At 41.1% G+C, this 14,085-nt stretch overlaps 1 protein-coding gene across 1 annotated transcript in view; it reads left to right on the forward strand.

Moving 5' to 3' along the window:
- LOC115168791 (plexin-B3) overlaps nt 1-14,085 on the forward strand; it is a 153,982-nt gene that overhangs the window by 49,436 nt on the left and 90,461 nt on the right. The window contains exons 3-4 of the mRNA XM_029724347.1: nt 5,192-6,106; nt 11,837-12,016. Coding sequence (XP_029580207.1) covers nt 5,192-6,106; nt 11,837-12,016 — 1,095 coding nt within the window. The remainder of the gene's footprint in view (nt 1-5,191; nt 6,107-11,836; nt 12,017-14,085) is intronic.

The following is a 14,085-nucleotide window of genomic DNA, read 5'->3' on the forward strand; positions in this document are numbered from 1 at the left end:
GTGTTCCCTATTCCCTATATAGTGTTCCCTATTCCCTATATAGTATTCCCTATTCCCTTATATAGTGTTCCCTATTCCCTATATAGTGTTCCCTATATAGTGTTCCCTATTTCCTATATAGTGTTCCCTATTCCCTATATAGTGTTCCCTATTTCCTATATAGTGTTCCCTATATAGTGTTCCCTATATAGTGTTCCCTATTCCCTATATAGTGTTCCCTATTCCCTATATAGTGTTCCCTATTCCCTATATAGTGTTCCCTATTCCCTATATAGTGTTCCCTATATAGTGTTCCCTATTCCCTATATAGTATTCCCTATATAGTGTTCCCTATTCCCTATATAGTGTTCCCTATATAGTGTTCCCTATTCCCTATATAGTGTTCCCTATATAGTGTTCCCTATTTCCTATATAGTGTTCCCTATATAGTGTTCCCTATATAGTGTTCCCTATTCCCTATATAGTGTTCCCTATATAGTGTTCCCTATTCCCTATATAGTATTCCCTATATAGTGTTCCCTATATAGTGTTCCCTATTCCCTATATAGTGTTCCCTATATAGTGTTCCCTATTCCCTATATAGTGTTCCCTGTTCCCTATATAGTATTCCCTATATAGTGTTCCCTATTCCCTATATAGTGTTCCCTATATAGTGTTCCCTATATAGTGTTCCCTGTTCCCTATATAGTGTTCCCTATATAGTGTTCCCTATTCCCTATATAGTGTTCCCTATATAGTGTTCCCTATTTCCTATATAGTGTTCCCTATATAGTGTTCCCTGTTCCCTATATAGTGTTCCCTATATAGTGTTCCCTATTCCCTATATAGTGTTCCCTATATAGTGTTCCCTGTTCCCTATATAGTGTTCCCTATTCCCTATATAGTGTTCCCTATATAGTGTTCCCTATTTCCTATATAGTGTTCCCTATATAGTGTTCCCTGTTCCCTATATAGTGTTCCCTATATAGTATTCCCTATATAGTGTCCCCTATTCCCTATATAGTGTTCCCTATATAGTGTCCCCTATTCCCTATATAGTGTTCCCTATATAGTGTTCCCTATTCCCTATATAGTGTTCCCTATTCCCTATATAGTATTCCCTATTCCCTTATATAGTGTTCCCTATTCCCCATATAGTGTTCCCTATATAGTGTTCCCTATTTCCTATATAGTGTTCCCTATTCCCTATATAGTGTTCCCTATTTCCTATATAGTGTTCCCTATATAGTGTTCCCTATATAGTGTTCCCTATTCCCTATATAGTGTTCCCTATTCCCTATATAGTGTTCCCTATTCCCTATATAGTGTTCCCTATTCCCTATATAGTGTTCCCTATATAGTGTTCCCTATTCCCTATATAGTATTCCCTATATAGTGTTCCCTATTCCCTATATAGTGTTCCCTATATAGTGTTCCCTATTCCCTATATAGTGTTCCCTATATAGTGTTCCCTATTTCCTATATAGTGTTCCCTATATAGTGTTCCCTATATAGTGTTCCCTATTCCCTATATAGTGTTCCCTATATAGTGTTCCCTATTCCCTATATAGTATTCCCTATATAGTGTTCCCTATATAGTGTTCCCTATTCCCTATATAGTGTTCCCTATATAGTGTTCCCTATTCCCTATATAGTGTTCCCTATTCCCTATATAGTGTTCCCTATTCCCTATATAGTATTCCCTATTCCCTATATAGTATTCCCTATATAGTGTTCCCTATATAGTGTTCCCTATTCCCTGTATAGTGTTCCCTATATAGTGTTCCCTATTCCCTATATAGTGTTCCCTATTCCCTATATAGTGTTCCCTATATAGTGTTCCCTATTCCCTATATAGTGTTCCCTATATAGTGTTCCCTATATAGTGTTCCCTATTCCCTATATAGTGTTCCCTATTCCCTATATAGTGTTCCCTATTCCCTATATAGTATTCCCTATTCCCTATATAGTATTCCCTATATAGTGTTCCCTATATAGTGTTCCCTATTCCCTGTATAGTGTTCCCTATATAGTGTTCCCTATTCCCTATATAGTGTTCCCTCTTCCCTATATAGTGTTCCCTATATAGTGTTCCCTGTTCCCTATATAGTGTTCCCTGTTCCCTATATAGTGTTCCCTGTTCCCTATATAGTATTCCCTATATAGTGTTCCCTATTCCCTATATAGTGTTCCCTATATAGTGTTCCCTATTCCCTATATAGTGTTCCCTATATAGTGTTCCCTATATAGTGTTCCCTATATAGTGTTCCCTATATATTGTTCCCTGTTCCCTATATAGTGTTCCCTGTTCCCTATATAGTGTTCCCTATTCCCTATATAGTGTTCCCTATATACTGTTCCCTATTCCCTATATAGTGTTCCCTATTCCCTATATAGTGTTCCCTATATAGTATTCCCTATATAGTGTTCCCTATATAGTGTTCCCTGTTCCCTATATAGTGTTCCCTGTTCCCTATATAGTATTCCCTATATAGTGTTCCCTATTCCCTATATAGTGTTCCCTATATAGTGTTCCCTATTCCCTATATAGTGTTCCCTATTCCCTATATAGTATTCCCTATATAGTGTTCCCTATTCCCTATATAGTGTTCCCTGTTCCCTATATAGTATTCCCTATATAGTGTTCCCTATTCCCTATATAGTATTCCCTATATAGTGTTCCCTATTCCCTATATAGTGTTCCCTATATAGTGTTCCCTATTCCCTATATAGTGTTCCCTGTTCCCTATATAGTATTCCCTATATAGTGTTCCCTATTCCCTATATAGTGTTCCCTATATACTGTTCCCTATTCCCTATATAGTGTTCCCTATATAGTGTTCCCTATTTCCTATATAGTGTTCCCTATATAGTGTTCCCTGTTCCCTATATAGTGTTCCCTATATAGTGTTCCCTATTCCCTATATAGTGTTCCCTATATAGTGTTCCCTGTTCCCTATATAGTGTTCCCTATTCCCTATATAGTGTTCCCTATATAGTGTTCCCTATTTCCTATATAGTGTTCCCTATATAGTGTTCCCTGTTCCCTATATAGTGTTCCCTATATAGTATTCCCTATATAGTGTCCCCTATTCCCTATATAGTGTTCCCTATATAGTGTTCCCTATTTCCTATATAGTGTTCCCTATATAGTGTTCCCTATATAGTGTTCCCTATTCCCTATATAGTATTCCCTATTCCCTTATATAGTGTTCCCTATTCCCTATATAGTGTTCCCTATATAGTGTTCCCTATATAGTGTTCCCTATATAGTGTTCCCTATTTCCTATATAGTGTTCCTTATTCCCTATATAGTGTTCCCTATTTCCTATATAGTGTTCCCTATATAGTGTTCCCTATATAGTGTTCCCTATTCCCTATATAGTGTTCCCTATTCCCTATATAGTGTTCCCTATTCCCTATATAGTGTTCCCTATTCCCTATATAGTGTTCCCTATCCCCTATATAGTGTTCCCTATATAGTGTTCCCTATTCCCTATATAGTATTCCCTATATAGTGTTCCCTATTCCCTATATAGTGTTCCCTATATAGTGTTCCCTATTCCCTATATATTGTTCCCTATATAGTGTTCCCTATTTCCTATATAGTGTTCCCTATATAGTGTTCCCTATATAGTGTTCCCTATTCCCTATATAGTGTTCCCTATATAGTGTTCCCTATTCCCTATATAGTATTCCCTATATAGTGTTCCCTATATAGTGTTCCCTATTCCCTATATAGTATTCCCTATTCCCTATATAGTATTCCCTATATAGTGTTCCCTATATAGTGTTCCCTATTCCCTATATAGTGTTCCCTATATAGTGTTCCCTATTCTCCATATAGTGTTCCCTATTTCCTATATAGTGTTCCCTATTCCCTATATAGTGTTCCCTATTCCCTACATAGTGTTCCCTATATAGTGTTCCCTATTTCCTATATAGTGTTCCCTATTCCCTATATAGTGTTCCCTATTCCCTACATAGTGTTCCCTATATAGTGTTCCCTATTCCCTATATAGTGTTCCCTATTCCCTATATATTGTTCCCTGTTCCCTATATAGTGTTCCCTATTCCCTATATATTGTTCCCTATTCCCTATATAGTGTTCCCTATTCCCTACATTGTGTTCCCTATATAGTGTTCCCTGTTCCCTATATAGTGTTCCCTATATAGTGTTCCCTATTCCCTATATAGTGTTCCCTATATAGTGTTCCCTATTCCCTATATAGTGTTCCCTATATAGTGTTCCCTATTCCCTATATAGTGTTCCCTATTCCCTATATAGTGTTCCCTATATAGTATTCCCTATATATTGTTCCCTGTTCCCTATATAGTGTTCCCTATATAGTGTTCCCTATTCCCTATATAGTGTTCCCTATATAGTATTCCCTATATATTGTTCCCTATTCCCTATATAGTGTTCCCTATATAGTGTTCCCTATTCCCTATATAGTGTTCCCTATTCCCTATATAGTGTTCCCTATATAGTGTTCCCTATATAGTGTTCCCTATTCCCTATATAGTGTTCCCTATATAGTGTTCCCTATATAGTGTTCCCTATTCCCTATATAGTGTTCCCTATACACTGTTCCCTATTCCCTATATAGTGTTCCCTATTCCCTATATAGTGTTCCCTATTCCCTATATAGTGTTCCCTATTCCCTATATAGTGTTCCCTATTCCCTATATAGTGTTCCCTATTCCCTATATAGTGTTCCCTATATAGTGTTCCCTATCCCCTATATAGTGTTCCCTATTCCCTATATAGTGTTCCCTATTCCCTATATACTGTTCCCTATTCCCTATATAGTGTTCCCTATTCACTATATAGTGTTCCCTATATAGTTTTCCCTATATAGTGTTCCCTATTCCCTATATAGTGTTCCCTATTCCCTATATAGTGTTCCCTATTCCCTATATAGTGTTCCCTATATACTGTTCCCTATTCCCTATATAGTGTTCCCTATATAGTGTACCCTGTTCCCTATATAGTGTTCCCTGTTCCCTATATAGTGTTCCCTATATAGTGTTCCCTATATAGTGTTCCCTACATAGTGTTCCCTATTCCCTATATAGTGTTCTTTATCCCTTATATAGTGTTCTCTATGGGTCCTAGTCAAAAGTAGTGCACTTTAAAGTGAATAGGAGCCATTTGGGACACATTCTATAAAATCCTATCTTCTCTTGTGTTATCTTAACCGTATCCTAGGTGCTCTCCTCCAGTCAGACTGGCCCCAACCTGGACAGTGCCGAGTGTTTACCCCCCATCGTCCCCAAGGACTGCAATACAGCGCGTCTGACCCCCAACACTAATAAGATCCTTCTGCTTGAGGAGGGTCTGGCCTCAGCAGGGTCGGAGGTTGGGCCGAGGAGCCTGATCGTGTGTGGAACCCTGTTTCAGGGTATCTGTGAGAAGAGGAGTCTGGGTAATGTGTCCAAGGTCCTGTACCAGACCTCCAATCCGGTGGACACGCAGTACGTAGCCGCCAACGATCCCCGCGTCTCCACCGTGGGTGTGGTCTTGAACCAAAAGGGTGTTGGGCTTATGCTGGTGGGGCGTGGCTACACCAGTAAAGGCCCCAGCGACATCCCACCAATCACAACTCGCCGTTTGGCCCCCAGCTCCTCCCCCGCCCGCCAGGCCTTCTCCCAAGACGAGGAATTAGGGAAGCTGGTTGTCGGGAGCTACTCCGAGTACAACAACAACTTCATCTCCGCGCATCGTCATGGCGACCACGTCTACTTCCTGTTCTCGAGGAGGGATATGTGGCACAGGAAGGAGTACCGGACTTACGTTTCACGTCTCTGCGCCGTGGACCGGAGCTTCTACTCTTACGTGGAGGTTCCGTTGGAATGTTCCGGGGGGTATAACCTCGCCCAGGGGGCTACCCTCGCCGAACACCAGGGGCGGCCGGCGCTGTTCGTTGCCATGGCGGCGGGGCAGGCGTCGACGCCCACGGCGACGGGTCGCTCGGCGCTGTGTGTTTACGGGATGTCAGAGCTGGATGCGGCTCTGCAGAGGGCCCAGGAGCTGTGTTATACAGAGGGAGGAAGAGGAAGGAAGGGACAGGAGGAGGCATACATAGAGTATGAGGTGTCGTCCAAATGTCTTCGCCTGCCCAAGGTAACTAGAGACACACACACACACACACACACACACACACACACACACACAGCAGCTCAGTGTGTAGGCCCAGTGTTTAAGCCTACGCAAGGTCAATGACGATGTGTTAGACGTGTTTGATCTGTAATGAACCTGAGGGCTGCATGATACACTGCATCAAGTGCTCTCAGGGTAGTGGTTGAGGCCTGCATATATTTAATAACATCACTAAAAATCTAAAACCGCCAGTAATGTACATTGTACCAACTCCTTCCTGGCCTCCAGAGAAAAACAAGCCTTATGCCGGTAATAAAATCCTATTTTCAGCTTGAGCTTCCTTATCAAGTTCTCTAGAGGCACAGTGAAGCTCAGCTTATCATTAACCCACACACCCAAATATTTATACACTTTAACTTGCTCTATAGTATGTCCAGCCAATGTAGCAATGACATGATTTGTTAACATGCCTGGCATTTGAAAACACCATGCATTTTGTTTTTCCCTGAATTTAGAACCAGCTTTAAATCATACAGATTCTGTTGTATGATGTTAAATGCTCTTTGGGCATTTTCAAAAGCTAAAGATAAACTTCTAAAAACTTGAATAAAGAACAGTATCATCTGCATAAAAATGAACATCCGCTGTTTCAATAAGATCCCCAAATGTTGTTGATATACAAAATGAACAACAGTGGGCCCAAAATAGAACCTTGCGGAACACCTGAGCACACTTCTATGGACTCAGATTTACAACCATCCGCCATTTATATATTGTGTACGATTTGATAGGTAATTTATAAACCAATCTAGAGCATGACCCAGTAATTCCACAACATTTGCACTAACACAGCATGGTCCACGGTGTCAAAAGCCTTTCGACAAATCAATAAGGACAGACAACACAATGTAACTTCTTATCAAGAGCACAGTGGATGTCATTTAAACCCTTCAGTGTTGCTGAAACAGTGCTGTGGCCAGACCTAAACCCTGATTGCATTCCATTTAAGATGTTGTTTTCTTGGAAGTAAACCTTTAGCTGCCTACTAACTAAGGACTCCAGTACCTTTAGACAGTACAGACAGTGTTGATATGGATCGATAGTCGTCAAGTTAGCGAAGGATCTCCACCTTTCAGGAGAGGCAGTTAAAAAGCAGATTTCCATAACTTGGTTCCAAGTGAAGGGAAATCTTAAAACTACAGCATACAATGACATTCTAGACGATTCTGTGCTTTCCGACTTTATGGCAACAGTTTGTGGAAGGCCATTTGTTGTTTCAGCATGACAATGCCCCCGTGCACAAAGTGAAGTCCATACAGAAATGGTTTGTCGAGATCGACGTGGAAGAACTTGACTGGCCTGCACAGAGCACAATCTTTCCCAAACATGACTTTTCTGGCCCTCTCTTCTCTTTGATTTTCAACTCTCCATTTCACAGCTTTTCTCATTTGACACTTTAAACACATGGATGAGTTGTTTGTTTAGCGAGTCCTTTTCTGTCTCGGAACAGGGTGTGGAACTCAAATGGTATGACTGTGTTTTTTTTGTTTTTTTATTCTCTTTTTTAGTTTTAATTTTGATGTCTAAGGCCGGGGTTGGTAAGGTGAATAAATTTTACTCAATCCTGCACCTGGCTGAGTTTCCCTGGCCCATATCCTGTCCCTGTTTTTTTTTTTTACTGATCTCTGGACATGCCCGAAGGTTAGCAATGCTAACAAGTACATGTAAAATCGCATAGAGAATGCTAACTAAATGCTAACAAGCACATTGCGAACGTTTTTGTACAGTTTCTGACCTAAACTATATACAAGTAACTAAAAAAATGCTAATCACGGTTTGATGTACGAACAAAACGAATATTAGCCAGCTCTTGATCAAGGAGGGGGATTCTCTGCTGTTACCAAGCAAATGCTTGATTTTGGAAGAAGCTAACCACTTAGCTAGGTAGCTAACTAGCTACTAAATTAACAAACTGCAGAGCATCTATCACACAGTTATAGTTATAAGATATCTAGCTGGCAAACATTTAGTTGTGAATTCCATACTACAATTTGATCATCTGGTGCATGCTGCACGACAGTGAGTGAATCACAAGGTTCTCTGGTCACTGTGTGCTTGTAAACAAACGCCACAGTGACATGTGACTGGGGATTACCGTAAACTTCATAATAATGTGACAAATAACATTTAATTTCACCTATCTTCTAACGTACTGCACACAAGTTGACTGCAGGCATTTACTTAAAAAGTAGCTACAAATATTCACAACTATACAGACAACTGAAAAAACACCCTGTGGCTTTTTCCAAATACTCTGGTATACAGTATACCGCCCTAGGGTGGCGTTTTGGAGGGCTGGAACTACTACTGCACTAATAAAAAGTTGAAAGTAGTCAATCAACGGACCATCTGCATAACACTATCAATCAACTGACCATCTGCAAAACACTATCAATCAACGGACCATCTGCATAACACGATCAACTGACCATCTGCATAACACTATCAATCAACTGACCATCTGCATAACACTATCAATCAACTGACCATCTGCATAACACTATCAATCAACTGACCATCTGCATAACACTATCAATCAACTGACCATCTGCGTAACACTATCAACTGACACAAAATATATCTCTTACATCAATAAGTCACTTATTAATCATTACCTCATATCTGTCTCATTCTGAACGTCGCAGACCTCTTAAATCCGTAAGAACCCCAGCCCTTTGTGATCATTCAGTACTACACCAATTTATTTATTCATTAACTAACTAAATAACAACACAGAATAGCCATACACACTTCCATGAGATAAAAGTCCCTAGTGGACTGACAAGATATGCCTGCTTGTTAAACAATGGAAAGGGGGTTGGGGAAAGACAAAAAGAGGGGAGAGACAGAGAGAGACAACACTTGGTTACATTTGGAAACTATCCTCATAGTAATAATAATACTTTGCACATGAAACACCCCCCCTCCATCTGGGTAAGAAATGTGATGTCTTTACGTATAATGTCTTTGTTTGTCCTCTCTCTGTTGAACCAATCAACCCTTCTATGGGGACGGGGTAGTTGTAGTTCACGCTTCGGTGTCAGCTTCGGTGTCAGGCTCGGCTTCGGTGTCAGGCTCGGCTTCGGTGTCAGGCTCGGCTTCGGTGTCAGGCTCGGCTTCGGTGTCAGGCTCAGCTTCGGTGTGAGGCTCGGCTTCGGTGTGAGGCTCGGCTTCGGTGTCAGGCTCGGTGTCAGGCTCGGCTTCGGTGTCAGGCTCAGCTTCGGTGTCAGGCTCAGCTTCGGTGTGAGGCTCAGCTTCGGTGTGAGGCTCGGCTTCGGTGTCAGGCTCGGCTTCGGTGTCAGGCTCGGCTTCGGTGTCAGGCTCGGCTTCGGCGTCAGGCTCGGCTCGGTGTCAGGCTCGGTGTCAGGCTCGGTGTCAGGCTCGGCGTCAGGCTCGGTGTCAGGCTCGGTGTCAGGCTCGGTATCAGGCTCGGCTTCAGTGTGAGGCTCGGCTTCGGTGTCAGGCTCGGCTTGTCCACCAGAGGTCGCCTTCTTAGTTGTAGAGCTTCTCTGGTTGTGGATGTTTCTTCAAAATGCACCAATGATTGTCTGAGATGGGATCTTCTCCTTCCTTTCTCGGGTAGAGGAGTCAAGTTCTAGATCCCTTTACATGCACAGCTGCAGACTGTCAAATGTTCTGGTCTAGTCTTTGTCTTCTTCACCTCGTAAATGTGTTTCTTTCCTAAGTTACAGTATTTATCTTCTTCACCTTGTGATGGCCCTAAAAATTGTCAAAGATTCCAGCCGCCCTAGTCATAGACTGTTCTCTCTGCTAACGCACAGCAAGCGGTACCGGAGTACCAAGTGTAGGTCCAAAAGGCTTCTTGATAGTTCTACACCCAGGTCATAAGACTCCTTAACAGATAATCAAATGGCTACCCAGACGTTTTAGGTATTTTTCTTAAAACTGCATTGTTGGTTAAGGGTCTGTAAGTAAGCATTTCACTGTAAGGTCTACTACACCTGTTGTATTCAGCATTTCACTGTAAGGTCTACACCTGTTGTATTCAGCATTTCACTGTAAGGTCTACACCTGTTGTATTCAGCATTTCACTGTAAGGTCTACTACACCTGTTGTATTCAGCATTTCACTGTAAGGTCTATTACACCTGTTGTATTCAGCATTTCACTGTAAGGTCTACTACACCTGTTGTATTCAGCATTTCACTGTAAGGTCTACTACACCTGTTGTATTCAGCATTTCACTGTAAGGTCTACTACACCTGTTGTATTCAGCATTTCACTGTGAGGTCTACTACACCTGTTGTATTCAGCATTTCACTGTGAGGTCTACACCTGTTGTATTCAGCATTTCACTGTAAGGTCTACTACACCTGTTGTATTCAGCATTTCACTGTGCGGTCTACTACACCTGTTGTATTCAGCATTTCACTGTGAGGTCTACTACACCTGTTGTATTCAGCATTTCACTGTAAGGTCTACTACACCTGTTGTATTCAGCATTTCACTGTAAGGTCTACACCTGTTGTATTCAGCATTTCACTGTAAGGTCTACACCTGTTGTATTCAGCATTTGACAAGTAACATTTTGATTTGAATGTATTTCCCTCCTAAGTTAAAGTATGTGGTTCATACAGTTTTTAATAACGTCACAAAATAATAAACAATATGACAGGATTATTCTTCAGATCTCCACGGACCGTTCTTTAAACATTCACATCTTAGAAATATTGTTTGACAGTTCTCTCTTTCGGTGTTTATAGTTTTGGGCAGAACAATGTTTCTGTAACAAAGACATTCCTTTCCCAATACTGAGGAGCAAAGGGAGAGATTCCCCCTCCTGCTTTAATTTACGACCGAGTGTTAAGATGTCAAAACCGCACCCCCACGCCCTTCCCCCCCTATTCCTCTCCTTCTGTGGGTAAGAGGGTCAGGTTGTTGTCAGCTATTTAGCAAGCTGATCTAAGGCCTTTGATCCTCGACCAGGAGAGTCATGACAGAATACAGCGATGTATCGTAATGTTGTCTTTCTGATACAGAATACAGCGATGTATCGTAATGTTGTCTTTCTGATACAGAATACAGCGATGTATCGTAATGTTGTCTTTCTGATACAGAATACAGCAATGTATCGTAATGTTGTCTTTCTGATACAGAATACAGCAATCTATTGTAATGTTGTCTTTCTGATACAGAATACAGCGATCTATCGTAATGTTGTCTTTCTGATACAGAATACAGCGATCTATCGTAATGTTGTCTTTCTGATACAGAATACAGCGATCTATTGTAATGTTGTCTTTCTGATACAGAATACAGCGATCTATCGTAATGTTGTCTTTCTGATACAAAATACAGCGATCTATTGTAATGTTGTCTTTCTGATACAGAATACAGCGATCTATTGTAATGTTGTATTTCTGATACAGAATACAGCGATCTATTGTAATGTTGTCTTTCTGATACAGAATACAGCGATCTATTGTAATGTTGTCTTTCTGATACAGAATACAGCGATCTATTGTAATGTTGTATTTCTGATACAGAATACAGCGATCTATTGTAATGTTGTCTTTCTGATACAGAATACAGCGATGTATCTTAATGTTGTATTTTTGCCGGATCGCTTTTATATGTATTTTCAATCAACCAATCATGGCAAACTTTTATATGCATTATGCATTTTTAATTGTCCAATCAACCAATCACCACCTCTGACTCTTCTTTTCTTTAGGATTCATTAAAGAAGTACCCGTGTGGAGGGGAACACACCCCCAGCCCCATCGCCTCCGCTGTTCCTCTGTCTGCCACACCATCTCTGACCACTGACACTCAACTCACCGCAGTCACCACCACTACCGAGGCCGGTCACACCATCGCTCTGCTCGGGGACAAGAACGGATGGCTGCACAAGGTGTATACACACACACACACACACAGTAATGAGAGACACACACACACAGGCACACACAGAGGCACACACACACAGTAATGAGAGACACACACACAGAGGCACACACACCATCGCATTGCTGGGGGACAAGAATGTGAGGCTGCACATCAGTGGCGGGGTGTTTCTGTAGGCTAAACTAGCTAGCTGCATTTGCTAGCTAAGTAAGTGAAACTCTCTATTTCTCTGCTTCTCCTTCCTTTTGGAAGAAATTAATTAAAAAACTGTTCAACTATTGTCTTTCTCTCTCTTTGAGTCAACTACTCACCACATTTTATACACTGCAGTGCTAGCTAGCTGTAGCTTATGCTTTCAGCACTAGATTCATTCTCTGATCCTGTGATTGGGTGGACAACATTTCAGTTCATGCTGCAAGACCTCTGATAGGTTAGAGGACATCCTCCAGAAGTTGTCATAATTACTGGGTAAGTCTATGGAAGGGGGTGAGAACCATGGGACTCCTAGGTTTTGTATTGAAGTCAATGTACCCAGAGGAGGACGGAAGCTAGCTGTCCTCCGGCTACACCATGGTGCTACCCTACAGAGTGCTGTTGAGGCTACTGTAGACCTTCATTACAAAACAGTGTGTTTTTAATAAATTATTTGGTGACGTGACTATATTTAGTATTGTTTTATATAAAAAGGATAACTTTAAATGTTTCGCAATTTGTATATTTATGAAATTCACTGAGGAGGCTGGTCCTCCCCTTCCTCCTGTGAGGAGCCTCCACTGCTGCACATGATACACCAGATCAGGGGTCTCCTCCCAGGCAACCCAGGGACTCCCATCGTATGTTAGCAAACTATTTACATTTTTTTCACGTCTTATTTTCAGGTGATTATAAAGGCAAGGTGAAATGAATAAATTTGGTAGATTAGTTTTAAATGATGTGTTACCTCCCCACATTATAATTGGATGATGAAGTGTAAAGTCTAACGTAGCCTATCAGAACAGCTGTTTAGTTGGTTAAAGGTTAGCCATGTGTTGGCAAAAACATTATGTCCAAGTCAACAAAGCTTATCAGATTATCAGCAGCCAGCGGCTGCCGGGTGCTTTTTTTTAAAGCTTATGTCACGTTCTCCATTACACCATTACACGTTCTCCATTACACCATTACACGTTCTCCATTACACCATTACACGTCCTCCATTACACGTTCTCCATTACACCATTACACGTTCTCCATAACACGTTCTCCATTACACGTTCTCCATTACACGTTCTCCACTACACGTTCTCCGTCCCACGTTCTCCATTTGCAATATTGGGAGTTAGGAAATAAAGTTGACATCATTAGAAATAAGATATTATGACTCGTGTATGTACAGCGCCTTCAGAAAGTATTCACACCCCTTGACCTTTTCCACATTTTGTTGCATTACAGCCTGAATTTAAAATTTAAAAAAAGCATTGCTCATGATGGAGTTATTAATTACACTGTGGATGGTGTATCAATACACTCAGTCACTACAAAGACACAGGCTACAGATGCTTTACGGTGACTAGTTAGTTGAATGGCTGTGATAAGAGAAAATGGAGTATGGATCAACATCATCGTTAATCCATACTCAGTGGAAAGAAGTAAGCCTGTACAGAATATAAATATTCCAAAACACTAAAGTAAAAGTGCCAAAAAATGTGCCATATTAACTTTATGCAACAGAGCACATCACTGAGTACCACTCTTCATATTTTCAATCATGGTGGTGGCTGCATCATGTTATGGGAATGCTTGTCATCGTTAAGGATTAGAGAGCATGGTGGTGGCTGCATCATGTTATGGGTATGCTTGTCATCATTAAGGATTGGAGAGCATGGTGGTGGCTGCATCATGTTATGGGTATGCTTGTCATCATTAAGGATTAGAGAGCATGGTGGTGTCTGCATCATGTTATGGGTATGCTTGTCATCATTAAGGATTAGAGAGCATGGTGATGGCTGCATCATGTTATGGGTATGCTTGTCATCATTAAGGATTAGAGAGCATGGTGGTGAGCATGGGGGTGGCTGCATCATGTTATGGGTATGCTTG

The sequence above is a fragment of the Salmo trutta genome, chromosome 30 (assembly GCF_901001165.1).
Source record: "Salmo trutta chromosome 30, fSalTru1.1, whole genome shotgun sequence".
Taxonomy (NCBI): domain Eukaryota; kingdom Metazoa; phylum Chordata; class Actinopteri; order Salmoniformes; family Salmonidae; genus Salmo; species Salmo trutta.